The sequence below is a fragment of the Panicum virgatum genome, chromosome 7N (assembly GCF_016808335.1).
Source record: "Panicum virgatum strain AP13 chromosome 7N, P.virgatum_v5, whole genome shotgun sequence".
Lineage (NCBI taxonomy): Eukaryota > Viridiplantae > Streptophyta > Magnoliopsida > Poales > Poaceae > Panicum > Panicum virgatum.
Window position 1 is genome coordinate 33871918 of NC_053151.1, and position 19885 is coordinate 33891802.

The window sequence follows — 19885 nt, forward strand, 5'->3', positions numbered from 1 at the left end:
TTTCTGCTGTGGCTGCTTGTATGGAGTTAATGTTGTGTAGGTACCTTGAGAAGATAGCACTGTCAAATCTTTCTATAACCGTGCTTTCTATATCCATGTTCCTAAGACCCATAACAATTCTACAAACACTTGGTTCTCAGTTAAGATCCTATTGCACCCCCCCTCCTCCCCCCCCTGCATTAATCTGATTATTTCCATTTTTCCTGTTAGGTGCCTCTCCCCCCCCCTGCAGTCGATGGTAGGCTGGTAGCCCTCGTAAACTCAATGGCACAAGCGATGACTGAAGTACCGAGCAATTCTGCCTGGCTGTGGCTGTTGTGCACTTGATTAGAAACCATAGCAGTCCAGGTCACTTTGATCTAGCTGTGTCACGTGTATTCTTGTGCAGCCTTCCTGTTGCATCCATGTAAATTCGCAAAGCTTAAAGTGCAATCTCTTTATTTTGTCAAGTGGTTGTTGTAAAACACATTTTATCACAAAAAAACTGCATAACGTCTAAGGCAAAAAAAAAACATTGTTCATATGACTTGGTGATAAACTTCATAAACTCTGAGTTAATAAAGGATCTTTTCCCCCTGATTCATAACATCGTAGCTGGTCACCATTTAGCACTTTGCTTATAATCTTATATCAGTGTCGAGGCCTCATGATTTTCTCACGAAGTTAAAAAAAAATACATGTAAAAAAACTAACATAAACATCTCACCTCAAGAAACGGGACCAACAAAGTTCACAATTCACACTAGTCAGTTCTGAAGCAGCTCCAACTTTCCTAAAGCACAAGAACCATCTGTTGCCTAGCAGCAGTTCCAATTTTAATCCAGAATACAATGTTCTATGGTCCACGCACATCATCAGCACTCCTGTGTCTTGAAGAAATGAAATACAAGGTTTAACATCTTGCACTATAGATCTACGCTTCATCAGAAAAGGAACATGTTCTCTTAAAGCCACGCTTCTTCTGCAAGTCTTGTTCCGACCCAGACCCCCTCCAGGGCAATAATCTGACCACAACTCCAGCGTTCGTCAGTAACAGCAGTAGTGAGAAATGACCATTAGTCTCATGCCGGTTCGTTCAAAGAGGAAAGTTAGTATTAGCATTAGTGGCACAGCCAAATTGCACAAAATCCAGGCTACCAGAGTCAGTTCTCATCACATATTCACACATCCTGATCCAAAAAGGTATCAGAAAGCTCAAAGCTAGATCCGAAGGTCCCTTGTGGGGGTGTTAACAGCCAAATTTGGCATCTGCTGAGGTCGACCGGTCTGACCGGTCGGGCCGACCGGTCAGACCGGTCAGGTCTGTACAGTCCGAGTAGAATTAGTTTTTTTTTGTAAAGAGTCCTCATGTAATCCTACTCGTGAAGGGGTACGTCTTCCCCGGCCTATAAATATAAAGGCTAAGGCCGATTGAGGTGATTCCCAATCGAATCAATACAAAAAATCGCATTACTTTTATCTCTCAAACCCTAGCCTTTTCCAACCCTAGATTGCTTTCTTCCTTCGTCCCGGCGGAGTTTGAAGACGTTCTGAGTGGCCTGCCGATCTCAGAGCAACCCTACGATCACGAGCTCCGACGGGGTCCCTCCCGAGCTCGCTGTTCTAGGTCTCCAGCGAGTCCCTGCTTTCACCGGTCAGACCGGTCGGCGATACCGGTCAGACCGGTCCGCCCAGGGTTTCGCGGGTGTTGATCGTTGTGACGATCGTTCGTGCGTTCTAGCACATTCGAGTGTGTTGGCGCGATTTTGTGTCAACATACTTTTTGGCGACTCCGCTGGGGAAAGATTAATCTGGTTTTAAAACCGATCTGATCTACTCCCTGAAGAAGATGGGCTCTTCAGAAATCAACAAGGAAAACATCATCACGGCTACCATGGAGGAGCTCACCGAGGAGGAACGCAAGGCCTACCTTCTTGTGGAGGAGCACGTCAAGGCACAATTCTTGAAGGGCTTCAAGAAGGATCGTGGTGGCCTCGTCAAGAGGGTGGAGGAGTTCGTGCTGCCGTCTCTCAAGCTTAACCAGGATAAGATTGAAGAGATCCCCAATGTAAGCCTTTCTCCATCTGATATGTTTGATAGGATGTCATCTTTAATGGATCAGAAGATTATTGCTGCACAAGCTGCCACAGGTGACATGTTAGTTAAATTGAGTACTGATGTTGATGCGCTTAAAGGTAAACAACCTATGTCAGATCCTAACTCATCAGATCCAAGTTCAGCTACCCCTGAGTTCACCTCTGAACCACTTTATGGTATGCCGCCGAACTCGTTCTCAGGGCAAACCCCGCCACCATCGACCGTGCACACAGCACCAGTCGGACCGGTCCCACAGACCGGTCAGACCGGTACGACCGGTCAGACCGGTTACCAGACCGGTCAGACCGGTTACTCAGTGCTGTCGCCGACGCCTCTCGAGACAATTCCAGGTTCGGCTGCCCCTAGCCGAACTAATGAATTGTCGCTTTATACACCGCCCCGCATTGCTGCTGTAGCGGGAGTATCGCAGGGATCCGGACCTAATCAAGGACCGATCCCAACTTCGTTACAGACATGGCACATGGAAATCCTAATGCACATCGGTTTTCTGAGTTCTATACCAGCCAGCACTATCAAGCCGATCTTCTTAAGTTCAAAGAGGATCTGGCAAACGCGATTAAAAATAAGCTTGGGGTGTATATGGGTACTACGCGTTTGTATCAAAAACCTTACCCCATTGAGTTTGATTTCACTCCTTTTCCTGCTGGTTGGCGTATTCCTGAGTTTACTAAATTTAATGGTGATGATTCTCGTACAACTTGGGAACACGTTAGTCAATATGTATTGCAGTTAGGGGAAGCTGGTTTTAATGATGCTTTACGTGTGCGTTTATTTTCTTTATCTTTGACTGGAACGGCTTTCTCTTGGTTTTCTTCACTTGCTCCTAACTCTATTCGCAATTGGGCTCAATTGGAGCGTAAATTCCATGATCACTTCTTTAGTGGGGAAACAAAAGCGAAATTGTTGGATTTAACATCGATTAGGCAAGGACGTGATGAATCTTCTTCGGATTATTTCAAAAGATTTAAAGAGATTAAAAATCGGTGTTTTAGTTTGACAATTTCCGAAAAAGATTTGGCGGATTTGGCATTTAATGGTTTACGCTCTTATTTGAAAGAGAAACTTGAGGGCTTTGAATATCATACCGTGAATTTCTTGCAAGTCAAAGTCATGGGTTTAGAATTTAAACTTAAAAATGCCAAAGATACTTTCAAGCCTCATCGGTCCAACACACACATTCTTGATCATGATTCGGATGGTTCGGACGATGATAGTAAGGAAGTATATGCCGCCGAATTTGTTTGGCCATCAAAGGCCAAACTCGGTTCGGTTCCGTCTCTCAAGCCGATTCAAAAGAATCGGCAGGATGAGCCGAAGTTTACTTTTGATGTTTCTAAGTGTGATCGGATTTTTGATGAATTGCTTAAGAATGGTAACATCCGATTATCGCATGCTATTCCATCTCCCGACGAGCTTAAACGACATGCATATTGTAAGTGGCATAACTCTACATCTCATGCTACTAACGATTGTAATATTTTTCGTCGACAGGTACAATCGGCCATTAATGAAGGACGATTGGTACTTTCTGAGATGCAGATTGACAAAGCTCCTTTCCCTGTTCATACGCTGGAATTGAACAATCCAAAGGTGCTCATTCGGCCGGAACAAGCCGAAGGAGCTAAGGGAAAGCATGTTGTCATCGGTGATCCAAGACCGATGAACACAAGTGACAAAATCCTTGCCCGAGAAGTTATCAAAGAGAAAATTGATGATGGCAAGAGTACTCTGAAGATCATTGTCAGAAATCCCAGACTCGGGGGGCAAGGGAGTTCTCCATCAAAAAATCGGTCTGCTGATCAGGCACGACCGGTCAGACCGGTGTCTGAGACCGGTCAGACCGGTACGACCGGTCAGACCGGTTCTTCCAACCGGTACGACCGGTCAGACCGGTTCTTCCAACCGGTCAGACCGCCCTGGTGACCGTCCCCGGACCTTCAAGCCAAAACGTCCGGAAGTGGGTACTTGGAAGACCAACGAAGTGAAGGTGCAGGGAAGAACTGCGAATCAAAAGCCCACCTTCAATCAGTTGTTGAACAAGTATACAAAGGCCGTTCAAAACGATCGGCCGTTAAAAAAGAGACCGCGTTCACCGCCGCGTCAAGATCGTCCGGCGTCCCCAAGAAGGGAATCCAGCAGGCGCAGAGGTGATGTTGTCACGTTGTATCCTCCTTAGAAGATGTATGCTACCATGCCATGGATGCCACCGGCTTCAAATGCAACAAATCCGGCATGGGAACATGGGGGGATATGGATGCAGTGTTTCCCGATGCCTTATCCTCCACATTATGAAGGGGAAAGCTCCAGGATGCCAGTGCATGACCGATTGGGACCACACCAATCCGGTCCAGGGCAGCAGGTTACACCGGTCAGACCGGTACACATTGACCGGTCAGACTGGTCTCATCAGAAGCCGGGTCAAGCTCCTGTTCCAAGGTTTGAATATCGCGTCAAGGAAAAGAAGGGGGAGCAGAAGACCGTGGTTGATTCAGAAAAGTCCAAGGCGGATGTTATTCAAATCGGTGAAATCGAAGTGCCCATAAGAGATACGGGCAAGAAACCGATGGATGTAGATGCATCGGTTGACGTTCCTTCGCAAAAGCCGGTCATGGCCAATGATCATGAGGCTGGTAGCAGCAAAAGCATAGCGGATAAGTACCATCAGCCTAGATGGTGCCCTTCGGGATTAACTCATACTCAAAAAAGGAAATTGCAGCGCCTCCGCAACAAAGAAAAGAAAGAACAGGAGAAGGAGAAGATGAGGGATGAGGAATTTAATAGATACATGCCTATGTTCCCTCAAAGCAAGGTGTGGAAAGCTAAGGCAGCTGACCAGCCAGACAGACCGGTCGGACCGCCACAGCCGACCGGTCAGACCGGTTGAGCCCAGTGCAGAGGCAACAGCCGAATTGGTGCAGCCCGTTTCGGTTCCTTCTGTTGATGAAGCCCCAACAGTTCCTCCGACAGCTGAAGACGAGGAATTGGTAGACTACGAAGTGTCTCCGGAACGCACCAATATGGAGATCAATGTGGTGCACTTATCTTCGGATTACTTCGTGGTTCCGGAGGAGGATTTGGCTCATCTTTAGTTCGGGCCCCGTGAAGCTGTGTTCCAGAAGCCAAGCGAGGAGGACAATCATTTGAAGGCTCTTTATATGAGGGGACACATCAACGGGAAACCGGTGACTCGCATGCTAATAGATGGTGGGGCCATTGTAAATCTTATGCCCTACTCGCTGTACAAGAAGCTCGGTGGCCAAGACGAAGACCTGATCAAGACGAACATGACCATCAGTGGTGTTGGAGGGAGCGAGCCCCTTAGCGCCAAAGGAGTTGCTTCCATGGAGCTCACCATTGGAAGTAAGACGCTTGCTACAGCTTTCTTCGTCGCAGAAGTGCAAGGTAATTACAATTTGATTCTTGGGAGGGATTGGATTCATGCAAATCAGTGTGTTCCTTCTACCTTGCATCAGTTTCTTGTTCAGTGGATCGGCGATGAGGTTGAGATTGTCCATGGGGACACTTCATCCTTTGTTGCTTTAGCCGATTCGGATTCCATTAGTGCACACGACAACGTCAAGTGTTTATCGGGCGTGGATCTGTCCGATTATGATTTGATCAGTTGCACTAAGGATGGTTTTGTTTCTGCTGTGCTAAAGCCGATGAATAATCGGCTAAATCATTTAATGTAAATCAGATGAGTACAACAGAAATTCCAGAGGAGACCGGTCAGATCGCCAGTGCCGACCGCTCAGACCGGTCCTGTCTCGTTTAGCGCACAGGGTCTACCGGTCAGACCGGACACCCCGACCGGTCAGACCGGTCCAACGTAGAATGGCTGCAGCAGAGGCTAGATCAATATCGGGCGCGCACGAACGATATGTGTGAAGCCATTGAAGATTCTGGTGATCTAGATAAGTTGGGCCAAGGGTTTGCATCGGCTGATCCTTTAGAGAAGGTAGATATTGGTGATGGAACTATTCCTAGGGCAACTTTTGTAAACAAAAATTTATCGGCTGAATATAAAGCCGATTTGGTTAAGAAATTAAAGGAATATGTTGATTGTTTTGCTTGGGAGTACCATGAAATGCCTGGTTTGAGTCGTGATCTTGTTGAGCATCGTTTGCCAATTAAAGCCGGTTTTAGACCTTATAAGCAACCGGTTAGGCGTTTCAATGCCATTATTTATGACCGAATTAAAACTGAAATTAATCGTTTACTTGATGCTGGATTTATTCGGTCTTGTCGTTATGCTGATTGGATCTCTAATATTGTGCCTGTTGAGAAAAAGGATTCGGGGAAAATTAGAATGTGCATTGATTTTAGAGATCTTAATAAAGCTACTCCCAAAGATGAATATCCTATGCCTATAGCCGATATGTTGATTAATGAGGCTTCCGGACATCGTGTCATTAGTTTTCTTGATGGTAATGCCGGTTATAATCAAATATTTATGGCCGAAGAAGATATATCTAAAACGGCCTTTAGATGTCCAGGATTTGTCGGTTTGTTTGAGTGGGTGGTTATGACTTTCAGTTTGAAAAATGCGGGTGCTACTTATCAAAGAGCTATGAATTTAATCTTTCATGATTTGATTGGTGTCATCTTGGAAGTGTACATTGATGATATTGTCATTAAATCGGCTGGTTTAGATCATCATTTAGCCGATTTGAGACTTGCTTTTGAGAGGATGCGCCGGTATGGTTTGAAAATGAATCCACTCAAATGTGCTTTTGGTGTATCGGCTGTAAAGTTTCTTGGCTTCATTATTCATGAGAAGGGAATAGAGATTGATCCTAAGAGAGTTGAAGCCATGAAGAAGGTTGAAGCCCCTACATGCAAGAAAGATTTACAGAAGTTCTTGGGCAAGGTGAATTTCTTGAGAAGATTTATATCTAACTTGTCTGGGAAGATTGATGCTTTTACTCCTATTTTTCGGTTAAAAGATGAAACCGAATTTACTTGGGGGGCAAAACAGCAAGAAGCATTCGAGAAGATCAAGATTTATTTGTCTTCACCACCCGTACTCAAAGCACCTAGGGGAGGAGTACCTTTCAGACTTTATGTGGCTGCTGAAGACAAGGTTATTGGAGCTGTTTTGACTCAAGAGACCGAAGGGAAGGAGTATATTATTACATATTTGAGCCGACGACTTATTGATGCAGAGACGAGGTATACATTCATTGAGAAGTTATGTTTGTCTCTTTATTATGCTTGTACCAAATTGAGACATTATCTATTATCTAGTACTTGCATAGTAATATGTCAAACCGATGTGATCAAACATATGCTACAGAAACCGATTTTGAGTGGGAGAATCGGTAAGTGGGTTTATGCTTTGGTTGAGTATGATTTGGTTTGTGAACCTTTAAAATCTATGAGAGGCCAAATTGTAGCGGATTTTATTGTTGAGCATCGGATTAATGACGAGCATGATTTAAAAGTCGGCTATATTACTTGCACACCATGGAAGTTGTACTTTGATGGATCGGTTTGTGATGATGGTCAAGGGATTGGTGTTGTTCTTATTTCTCCGAATGGTGCTGTTTTTGAATTTTCAAACCGATTGGAAGAAGAATGCACAAATAACCAAGTTGAATATGAGGCTCTTCTATTTGGTTTGGAATTCTTGCAATCCATGGGCGTGAAGCATGTTGAAGCCTTTGGAGATTCTCTTCTGGTGGTGCAGCAAGTATCTAAGGTATACCAATGCTATAACGGTCCTCTAAAGGCATATATTCATAAATGACTTGATATTATTTCCTCCTTCGATGAATTTATTATTAAACATATACCGAGGGAAGAAAATGAAAAGGCAAATACTCTGGCTCAGCAGGCATCTGGTTATAATGTTACGAAAAAATATTTCAACATTCGCAAGCCGATGCAAACGAAAGCCGAGTTTCTGGTTCTGGACACACCGGTCCAACCGGTCGGCGATACCTGTCTGACCGCCCAGACCGGTCTGACCGGTCCAGAGACCGGTCTGACCGGTGATGCAGCTGTTAATTCTGATTCGGCTAAAAAAGTTGATTCAATTGTTTCGGCCGAAGCTCAGGATTGGAGGGTCCCTTTTATATCATATTTGAGAGATCCTGGTCGTGGCGCAGAAAGAAATATTCGGCGTTTGGCTTTCAAGTATATTTTAATTGACGACAAACTTTATCGTCGAACTGCCGAAGATTTGCTCCTCAAATGTTTAGACTCGAATCAGGCCCGGATTGCTATGGGTGAGGTTCATGAAGGTATTTGTGGTACTCATCAATCGGCTCCTAAGATGAAGTGGTTCCTTAGAAGAGCCGGTTTTTATTGGCCCACTATGCTATCCGATTGTTTCAAGTACTATAAAGGATGTGAGGAATGTCAGCGGTTTGGTAATTTGCAATTGGTGCCTGCTGCGTTGATGCATCCTATTATTAAATCATGGCTGTTCCGAGGTTGGGGGTTGGATTTCATTGGACAAATTAATCCTCCATCTTCAAAGGGGCATCGCTTCGTGCTGGTTGCTACGGATTATTTCACTAAATGGACCGAAGCGGTTCCTTTGAAGAATATGACGCATAAAGAGGTAATTGAGTTTATTACTGAGTATATTATTCATAGATTCGGCATTCCACAAACTTTAACAACGGATCAAGGTACTTCATTTATATCAAAAGAGGTGCGTGCCTTTGCCGAATCTTACAAGATTAAATTGCTTAATTCATCTCCATATTATGCTCAGGCCAATGGGCAGGCCGAGTCTAGTAATAAGATTTTGATCAAACTTGTCAAGAAGAAGATAGAAGAAAATCTTAGGAGATGGCATGAAGTGTTATCCGAAGCGTTATGGGCTCATCGTATATCTAGACATGGTGCTACTAAGGTTACTCCTTTTGAGCTTGTGTATGGTCAAGAGGCCATTTTACCTGTTGAGGTAAATCTGGACGCATATAGATTAGCAAAACAGAATGACCTCTCCGCTGTTGATTATCATGATATGATGATGGATAATATTGATGAGATAACCGACAAGCGTTTGAAGGCTTTGAAGGAAATTGAGAAGGACAAGCTTCGGGTGGCTAGAGCCTACAATAAGAAGGTAAAACTTAAGTCTTTTCAGGTTGGAGATTTAGTTTGGAAGACAATTTTGCCTCTTGGGTTGAAAAGCAACAAGTTTTGCAAATAGTCGCCAAGTTGGGAGGGTCCTTACAAGATTATCTCCGGTAATTCATATATGATGGAGACATTGCAAGGTGAGCGTCTACCTAGAGCTATCAACGGGAGATACTTGAAGAAATTTTATCCTAGCATATGGCAAAGTGCATGAAGACAAAGACGGCCGGTATTGTATATCGCCCTTAGTTTTGTTTTTTAGAGTTGTATGTCCTGTGTAAAACATGTACATCAAGATAGTTCTTGCTTTTTGGCTTGTGAAACTCACCAAAAAGCAGGGGGGCATATGTTGACAGCCAAATTTGACATCTGCTGAGGTCGACCGGTCGGGCCGACCGGTCAGACCGGTCAGGTCTGTACAGTCCGAGTAGAATTAGTTTTTTTTTGTAAAGAGTCCTCATGTAATCCTACTCGTGAAGGGGTACGTCTTCCCCGGCCTATAAATATAAAGGCTAAGGCCGATTGAGGTGATTCCCAATCGAATCAATACAAAAAATCGCATTACTTTTATCTCTCAAACCCTAGCCTTTTCCAACCCTAGATTGCTTTCTTCCTTCGTCCCGGCGGAGTTTGAAGACGTTCTGAGTGGCCTGCCGATCTCAGAGCAACCCTACGATCACGAGCTCCGACGGGGTCCCTCCCGAGCTCGCTGTTCTAGGTCTCCAGCGAGTCCCTGCTTTCACCGGTCAGACCGGTCGGCGATACCGGTCAGACCGGTCCGCCCAGGGTTTCGCGGGTGTTGATCGTTGTGACGATCGTTCGTGCGTTCTAGCACATTCGAGTGTGTTGGCGCGATTTTGTGTCAACAGGGGTGGTAAGAGTATGGACCCTCTTGCAAATCCTGAAAGAAAGGCAAGTAGGTCATGGTAGGAGCACAATTTGTAATTGCTAGATATCACACTTAAACTGGTGTTTGTCTGAAACTATCATAAAACCTTTGGATTGTTTCTTTTCTGTCCCTGAAAGCGGACATGCAAGCGGTTCAGAGATACTGATTGACATAATGTGGCAAGTACGGGAACCGCAACCGTCGGCGTTAAACGCAACCGGCACGGTTTTTTCCTCATGAGGGGCTGCCACATCATTATCTGGATGGGTCATGTTTAACTTGACAAGGTCAGGTTTGAAGGTCCTTGTCCAATTCACACCCTGCAGGCAAACTGTAACCTGTGGTTCGGACTTCTTTCCCATGTTTTCAGAGAAAACCTGCAAAAACATTCAAGGATAACATCAACGTGCTCTGTATAAAATTGTGGCTGTCCTTTAATGGATAAAACTGTTGAATCCATATAAAGAACTTCCATTTCTAACGGGATATATTTTCTGATCCACATTTCAGACGCCCTCCTCCTCCGTACCTCCCCGCCGAGCTCGATCGGGATGCCACTGCGGTTGTAGTAGACCTGAGATGCAATGCAGCACTGGTACGTTGGTGACCGCGCGGTGGCGGTGCGCTTCCCCACCGGGCCCATGTTGTCCTCCGGGTGCAGGAGCAATGGAGGATGATGCGCTCCCTCGGAGTCTCGCCGGTGCGGGACATTTTGAGTGGACGGTTGCGGAAATGGAGGTGGGCTTGACGGGCTCCTAACGGGTTCGTTTTCCCTTGAAGCAAAAGGCCCAGATAGGCCCACCGATAACAACTCGCAGCCTATCAAGTATCAAAGGCCAATTGTTTCTCAGAAAACAAAAATCAAAAGGCCAATTCTATTCTCCCGTGGGTGTTCATCTGATGTTTTCGTGCTGGGATATGAGGTTGCTCCGAGCTCTGATCTAGTGATGATCCACCCCTTTCGTTCAAAATTATAGGTCCTTTTGCCATATCTAGGTGTATAGTATTTATTATGTATCAAGATATAGTGTATATCTATATATATGGTAAAAATTATGCACTTAAAAATGCCAAAACAATCAATAATTTGTAATAGAGGGAGTCATCATCTGTGCTGTGCATTTGCTTATGAGGAAAACGTGGTGGCGTTCCTGCCTGCATCCATCTTCTGGGGCACCAAGTGCCGTTTGCTTGCGGAACAGCTTTCCAATCAATTTCAACGACAACTAACCCTTTTTTTCCCCTCACGAATTCACCGCAAAAACAGCTTCAAATTGCCAAAAAAAAAAACAGATCCTTGTTCGAGTGACTTGCCGCTAAACTTTGTAGTAATTGGAGTTACAACTTTACAAGCGGATTTCGTTTTGATTCACAGGGTAGACCCTAGCTTGGTGGTCGCTGTTCATCACTACAGTGATAATAGTGTCTAGGCATCATGATTTAGCCAAGTAAAGGAAACGCAGAGATTTTGTTTTTTAACTAGTGGAACCATGCAACCTTTGGTAAAGCAAGCGTACTAAACTCAGGGCAATGAGCAAAATGAGAACAAAAGAAGGCAATGCATGAAATATCGAGAAAGAAACCAAGGGACCAACAAAGTTCAAAAGGACTCGATATCACATTAGTTTTTTCTTGAACATTCAGTTCTGAAGGAAGCAGCAGACCCTACATTGAGCTGGGATTTGCCCAGCACGGTAGCAAGAGTGAGCAAAAGGTAAAAATGCCCTAAGCCCACGATACTATTCCATTGCCGATGGACGATGGTCAAGATACTTCAATTGCAACGAGGAGAATAAAGCTCCAGCCTGAAGAATAAAATAGGATAAAATAAAGGGGCTTCTTTGGTTAAAGCAAACGAGGGCCCCAAAAGCCTCTGAATTGCTTTTGCTTTCAACACAAGTACGCCACTTTGCCCTTTCCCTCCTCTTGGTTCCATTATGTAAACTGAGTATGTCATAACCCAACCTAGAATTTTTTTTCTGGATCAAAGAAAAAAAGGGATTTGATTTAGTTTTTCCTTCTACGATGTGAAAAGCAACCGTCCATTTTGAAGTGTCATAACCCAACCGAGAATTTTTTTTCTGGATAAAAAAAATGTGATTTGATTTCATTTTTTCTTCTACGATGTGCAACCGTCCATTTTGAAGTGTCACTCCGGTCCAGCAAATCCTCAAGATTTATGGTCTGTTTACATGCCAGCAACCATTTTATTTCGAGCCAACTCTGCACACTTCAGAATTTTAATTTCAACCTTGAATACTAGTCAAGGCAACATTTTTTTATGAAACCTGACAATGTCTATTTCAGTTGATAATTTCCACAGACAAGTCTTGCAGGAAAAAAAAACATGACTGTCAGAGATGTATTGCTTCAAAATTGTCACGGCTCTTTCATCCCCTGAAACTGTATATACAGGATACAAAAAAGCAGCTGTATACACAGGCAGTTCCCCGAGAACGATCTCAGGAAGTCTTCACCAACACTCCTCGTCCTAGCCTCCTAGGTCCTATTCAAATCTAGGCAGATGCATCCCCACCAACTCGTCGTGGTGCTGATGCACCTCGACTCGAACCACATCACCTCAGCTTTAGTCCGGCATCTATTTGATCTTTTTACATCACTGCCGGTATCCACAATTGCTTCAAGCTTCTGCAAGGAAGTGTTCGCACAGTCCCTTGCTCGCTTCGTGCCACCTTGCATGCCTTCCCTTGCCGGCGACGGGGAAGCCGACCACCTAACCAACAGCGCGGACACGTCGAGAGCGAACGCCCGGCGCGGCCATCCCTTGCCGGCCTCGCCGGTCATGGCGTACCCGTACGTGTTCCGCGCGCAGGCGCCACCAGTGAGAGTGGAGGATCACAAGGCCGCCAAGGACGCGGCGGCGCCGGTGGCGCCACAGGCCAGGGAGCAGTGGCCGGCCGGTGCCAGCAGAAGCGCGCGCCCACACGGCGCCGGCGCCCGGTGGCTGGGCGGCCTTGGCTCCGGGGAGAGGCTGGCCAGCGCCTACGACCTCGTGGAGACGATGCAGTATCTGTACGTGCGCGTCGTCAAGGCGCGCGGGCTCCCAGCGAGCGCCGTCTCCGGCGGGTGCAGCCCCTACGTGGAGGCGCGCGTCGGCAACTACCGCGGCGCGACGCGGCATCTCGAGGGCACGTCCGGCCCCGAGTGGAACCAGGTGTTCGCCTTCTCCATGGACCGCGTCCAGGCCACGGCGCTCGAGGTGTTGGTCAGGGACAAGGATGCCCTGGCGCGCGACGGCTGCGTCGGCAGGGTCGCGTTCGACATCGCCGAGGCGCCCGTGCGCGTGCCGCCGGACAGCCCGCTCGCGCCGCAGTGGTACTGCCTCGAGGGGACTGGCGGCAAGATGGCGGCAAGCGGCGAGGTCATGCTCGCCGTCTGGGTCGGCACGCAGGCGGACGAGGCGTTCGCGGACACGTGGCACGCCGACGCCGCGTCGGCCCGCGGCGGCGGCGGCGCGGCGGCCGTGCAGAGCACGCGGTCCAAGGTGTACGTGACGCCGAAGCTGTGGTACCTCCGGATAAGCGTGCTCGAGGCTCAGGACGTCGTGCCGCCCGGCGCCGGTGGCATTGCGGACAAAGGCCGGCACGCCGACGTCTTCGCCAAGGTGCAAGTCGGCGGCATGGTGCTCAGGACCAGGCCTTGCGCCCCGAGGAGTCCGATGAGCCTGGCGTGGAACGAGGAGCTGGTGTTCGCCGTGGCAGAGCCGTTCGACGAGCCGGCGGTGCTCATCGTCGAGGCCCGCGTGCACCCCGGGAAGGACGAGATCATTGGACGCGTCGTGCTGCCGCTCACGCTCTTCGAGAAGCGGCTGGATCGCCGCCAGGTCCAGGCGCAGTGGTTCAGCCTGGAGCCGTTCGGGCGGCCGCCGGAGGCCGTCTTCGCCGGCCGTGTGCAACTCCGTGCGTGCCTCGAGGGCGCGTACCACGTCATGGAGGAGCCGACCATGTACGCCAGCGACACGCGCCCTACCGCCCGGCAGCTTTGGCGCCCGGCGATCGCCGTGCTGGAAGTTGGCGTCCTCGGCGCGCAGGGGCTCACCCCGATGAAGACGGTCGACGGCCGCGGCACGACGGACGCGTACTGCGTCGCCAAGTACGGGCACAAGTGGGTGTGCACGCGCACCGTCGTGGACTCGTGCAGCCCCCGATGGAACGAGCAGTACACGTGGGAGGTCTACGACCCGTGCACGGTGCTCACGCTCGCCGTGTTCGACAACTGCCAACTCGGCACCGCCGCCGCCGGCGGCAGCGGCGCCGCCAGGGACCAGAGGTTCGGCAAGGTCAGGATCCGGCTCTCGACGCTGGAGATGGACAAGGTGTACACCACCGCGCACCCGCTCGTCGTGCTGCACCCGTCCGGCCTGCGCAAGAACGGCGAGCTCTGCCTCGCCGTGCGCCTCACCTGCCTCTCCCTCGGCAGCGTCGTGCTCCTCTACGGCCAGCCCTTCCTCCCCAAGATGCACTACGTCCACCCGTTCACCGTCCTGCAGCTGGACAACCTGCGGCGGCAGGCGATGGGCATCGTGGCGGCGAGGCTGAGCCGGGCCGAGCCGCCGCTGCGCCGGGAGGTGGTGGAGTACATGCTGGACGCGGACTCGCACGCGTGGAGCATCCGGCGGAGCAAGGCCAACTTCTTCCGCGTCACGGCGCTGCTCGCCGGCGCGGCCAGCACGGCGCGGTGGCTCGCCGACGTGTGCCGCTGGAAGAACCCGGCGGCGACGGTCCTCGTGCACGCCCTCTTCGTGACCCTCATGTGCTTCCCGGAGCTCATCCTGCCGACCTTGTTTCTGTACATGTCCGCGGCTGGGCTCTGGAGCTACCGGCGCCGCCCGCGCCGGCCGCCGCACATGGACGCGAGGCTCTCGTGCGCCGAGGCGGTCCACCCCGACGAGCTCGACGAGGAGCTGGACACGTTCCCGACGTCGAGGCCCAACGCCGTGGTGCGCCTGCGGTACGACCGGCTGCGGAGCGTCGCCGGGCAGATCCAGACGGTGGTCGGGGACGTGGCGACGCAGGGCGAGCGGGTGCGGTCGCTGCTCGCGTGGAGGGACCCGAGGGCCACGGGAATGTTCACGGCGTTCTGCCTCGTCGCCGCCGTCGTGCTCTACGTCACCCCCATCCGGGTCGTGGCGCTCGTCGTCGGGCTGTACGTGCTCCGCCACCCGCGGTTCCGGAGTCGCATGCCGTCGGCTGCCGGCAACTTCTTCAAGAGGCTGCCGTCCCGGGCTGACACTATGCTGTAGTCGGCAGCTCACTTCGTATCCTGCTCCTGCAGAGCAGTTTTCATGGCCAGTGTATTGGTGTCCAACAACAGTACTAGTTTTTTTGCGGTGCACGCTATGATGGTGCACGCTATGATGGAGTACGACAAGATACATCGTACTGCCCGTAGTGATTATCTCCGCAATTCCACACCACCAATCAGAATTCACCAGTACGAGATCAACATTCCTCAGCTCTGCAGACGGATGTTCACAACAGCACATTCAACCACCAAAACAGTCAAATAAAGAAAAATGCATTCACTATTTGATGTGAAGGCATAGCAAACTTAACTGACAAAGGAAACACCAAATGCAGCACAAATCTGATCATACTCCAGTGAACTCGAAGCCATGGAAGAATGCACATGTCAGGACAGGATCCCGTTGTTGATAGCTTACATATTACATATTGTCGTGGCTCAAGGAGAAGGGCTACAACCGGGTGGCGTAGTGCACCCGCATAATCCCGGAGGGTGGTTATTCGGGGAAGTGCAAGCTATTCCTCAGATCTACTCATGAAGCAAGAACACAAGAACACACGAGGATTTAGAGTGGTTCGGACCGCCGGAGCGTAATACCCTACGTCCATTGAGAGTTCTATTGCTCTAGAGTTCGTGGATGAGTCTATCCTCTGCCTCTAAGCCCCTTTTGAGACTTGAGTTCTTCTCTAACGGGCGTCTCCCTTTTATAGCGCAAGGGAGGCGCGTACACAGGTGTTGGACCCCGACAGGTGGGCCCAACGAGGATGTATAGTATACCACGAAAAAGACATTATCAGTGCTTTGTGAATCTCTTGCCGGATACGCTTCATCGCCCTGCAGACTCTCTGACCGAGGGGGGTCTTCACCTGTCCCATCGGCGAGGAGCCCGTTGAGGCGGTGTAGGTTGCGGCGTAGACTGTTGGGTCTCCCGCGTAGGCGTCATGATACTTCGTCGCCGAGCTGTCGTGTCTAACTGGCGTTGCAGACTGACGCGCGTGGCGCCAGCGGCTGCACTGTGCGCCTTGGTAACGCGTGATCAACAGTACAGCCTGGCAAAAGTCACCTGGGGCTCTGCTGTGGCAGAGCGCACTTAACGCCTCCCGCATTAAATGCGGTAGGTGGGCGAGTCTTCCCGAGGAAGCCTCGCAGCCGCGTGCGTGCTTGCGCCTGCGGATACGTGGCGGCTCCGGACCCCCCCAGGCGGGGTGTCTGTTCACTCCCCGCTGAGGGGTCCGGATAGTCTATGGGGGTCCGGGACCCCGTGGGAGGTCCGGGGCCCCCGGCTGTTTTGGCTGAGCGCTCCCTTCTCCGGGACACGTGGTGTCACCGGACGTGTCCCCGAGCGGGAAGCGGGTCCGGGACCGCTGGTGAGATGGAGCCGGACCCCAGGGGTCCGGCTGCTCAGCCCCTTAGGGCATAGTTACGGATAACTACGCGAGTCTTGACACAGCAAGAGGGGGTACCCTAGTACAGAGATACCGACAGTGGCCCCCGGGCCCACCTCGGGGGAGGTACGAACCCGCAGGTGGGACCATTATCGTGATGTGTTCTGGTGCAACTTGGCTGTGTTGGCGTGCTCACGTTGCGAGCGGGTGCTCCGGACCCCCTAAAGGCCGTAGCACTTGCTGCCAGGTTCAGGTACTAGTGCGCTCTCCGCAGGGCGGCGAAGGTGCAGACTTAGGGTACGGAACCAAGCTAAGCGGCTGCACGGACCTCGAACCGCCCAGGGAGCAAGCACCACTTCCCCGGACCCGGCTCCAGGCGACCGTGGAGCGGGCCACCGGAGTGGACTTGAGCGACCGTGGCGAGCGGTCTCCGCCGGAGCGGGCCACCGGAGTGGACTTTGAGCGACCGTGGCGAGGGGTCTCCCCCGGAGCGGGCCACCGGAGTGGACTTGAGCGACCGTGGCGAGCGGTCTCCGCCGGAGCGGGCCACCGGAGTGGACTAGAGCGACCGTGGCGAGTGGTCTACGCCGGAGCGGGCCACCGGAGTGGACTTGAGCTGTTGCCATCGATCCACCGAGATATGTTACCAGACCTCGCGGTGGGGCATTAGGAAACCACCCCTTACACTAGAAAGGAGTCCGGACCCCTAGGTACGGCAGTTTCGGATACTAGGGTACTCGTAACAGGGCAGTGAAGTGCGTAGGCTTAGGGTACATTACCAGACTAAGCGGCTACGCAGAACTTCTCCACCCCAGGATACAAGAACCACTTCTCCGGAGCAGGCCCCTAGGAGTTTGGACCGCCTTCCAGCTAGAAGGGGTGTCCCAACCTGACCACAAGCCAGCAACTCAATTTGGATCGTTAGCAACAAAAGAAAAAACTCCGTTCGGGAGAAGGAAACATGCAAACTGAACGGACAAGTGCTATTAAGTTAATGTAAAGATAGGACTGAGAAAGCAAATATCTTTTATTACTTGATTCGTGGTGTACATCAAATGTCGGGATTACGAGGGCGGACCTCTACCGCTCTGGACCACTTGCTGGTGTCGCCTGTTTGTGTGATGAAGCCAGAGGTCAGGTTTACAAGGGCGGACCTTTACCGCTCTGGGCCACACGTAGGCACCACATCATTACAAAGGAGAAACACACTCAATCCTATCTAGTGGTAAACTACAGCCGTCGCCCCGTAAGGCATGCACGTTCTTGGCCGGAGTGGAACTGCCACCTTGGAGGTTCCTCTCAGTCGTTGGGAGGGGGGGAAGGCGCCCTGGACGTGCCTATACAGCATCATCCAGCATCACCTCGGGCGCTTGCAGGGCCCTTCTCAGCACAAGAACTGTTTCATGCTCAGATAGCATGAGAACAACTTCTTTGGCTTTGAATGGGAGTGGCCCTGCCGTTGCCGGCTGCCGTCGGAAGCCAGCTCGATGGCCGCTCATAGTGAGCTGAAGCCAGCTTGTCACCCTGGCGCAGCGGAAGGACGGGTGCTCGTTTGGACGAGTACGGAGCGTGGAGAAGGACGGTCGTTCGCCGGCTCCACCTTGGTGCTGGCACAGGGCCCCCGCGCCTTGCGGTGGAGGTCGACGCCTGTCTGCAGCAGCTCCAAGGAAGGCTTGAGCCAGGCGAGGGAGGAGGCGACAGACATCCTTCCCGAGCCACAGCCGTCGGTTCTAGCTCCATCTTGAGAGGAAACCTTGAGCCGATGTCGTGCCGCCGCAGGGGACCCCCGGTGGTTGCTTGAGAGAAAACCTTGAGCCGACGCTAAGGTGTCGCAGGGTGATGCACAGCAGGCGTCGCCCCTGCGCGCCACCGTGCCGGCTTTGAGGTGTCGCCGTGGCGACGCACAGCAGGCGCCGCTGCCGTGGGTGCCAGGGCATGCGGCGTAGGTGACGCCGTGCCACCCTTCATCTTCTCATCGTCGTTGCAGAGGATGAGCTTCAACCTCAGAAGCCAGGAGGTGAGCGAAGATCTGGCCAACGCTTGCGTTCTCCCCACGGACGACGCCAGATGTCGTGGCTCAAGGAGGAGGGCCACAACCGGGTGGCGTAGTGCACCCGCCTAATCCCGGAGGGTGGTTACTCGGGAAAGTGCAAGCTATTCCTCAGATCTACTCATGAAGCAAGAACACAAGAACACACGAGGATTTAGAGTGGTTCGGGCCGCCGGAGCGTAATACCCTACGTCCACTGAGAGTTCTATTGCTCTAGAGTTCATGAATGAGTCTATCCTCTGCCTCTAAGCCCCTTTTGAGACTTGAGTTCTTCTCTAACGGGCGTCTCCCTTTTATAGCGCAAGGGAGGCGCGTACACAGGTGTTGGACCCCGACAGGTGGGCCCAACGAGGATGTATAGTATACCACGAAAAAGACATTATCAGTGCTTTGTGAATCTCTTGCCGGATACGCTTCATCGCCCTGCAGACTCTCTGACCGAGGGGGGTCTTCACCTGTCCCATCGGCGAGGAGCCCGTTGAGGCGGTGTAGGTTGCGGCGTAGACTGTTGGGTCTCCCGCGTAGGCATCATGATACTTCGTCGCCGAGCTGTCGTGTCTAACTGGCGTTGCAGACTGACGCACGTGGCGTGGGTGGCGCCAGCGGCTGCACTGTGCGCCTTGATAACGCGTGATCAACAGTACAGCCTGTCAAAAGTCACCTGGGGCTCTGCTGTGGCAGAGCGCACTTAACGCCTCCCGCATTAAATGCGGTAGGTGGGCGAGTCTTTCCGAGGAAGCCTCGCATCCGCGTGCGTGCGCCTGCGGATACGTGGCGGCTCCGGACCCCCCCAGGCGGGGTGTCTGTTCACTCCCCGCTGAGGGGTCCGGATAGTATATGGGGTCCGGGACCCGTGGGAGGTCCGGGCCCCCGGCTGTTTTGGCTGAGCGCTCCCTTCTCCGGGACACGTGCTGTCACCGAACGTGTCCCCGAGCGAGAAGCGGGTCCGGGACTGTTGGTGAGATGGAGCCGGACCCTAGGGGTCCGTCTGCTTAGCCCCTTAGGGCGTAGTTACGGATAACTACGCGAGTATTGACACAGCAAGAGGGGTACCCTAATCCAGAGATATCGACACATATATTATAGTAGTATTGTGCAAAGCAA

General features: G+C 51.1%; 1 protein-coding gene across 1 annotated transcript; it reads left to right on the forward strand.

Moving 5' to 3' along the window:
* Positions 1 to 12621: 12621 nt before the first annotated feature.
* LOC120682459 (FT-interacting protein 1-like) lies at positions 12622 to 15393 on the forward strand. Its single transcript, XM_039964384.1, has one exon. It carries the CDS (start codon positions 12636 to 12638, stop codon positions 15342 to 15344), a length of 2709 nt encoding a protein of 902 aa, XP_039820318.1. The 5' UTR covers positions 12622 to 12635; the 3' UTR covers positions 15345 to 15393.
* The last annotated feature ends 4492 nt before the right edge of the window (positions 15394 to 19885 follow it).

Bases quoted from the DNA above. Each gene is read 5' to 3' on its own strand.
- LOC120682459 (XM_039964384.1), top strand. From the start codon at position 12,636: ATGCACCTCGACTCGAACCACATCACCTCAGCTTTAGTCCGGCATCTA.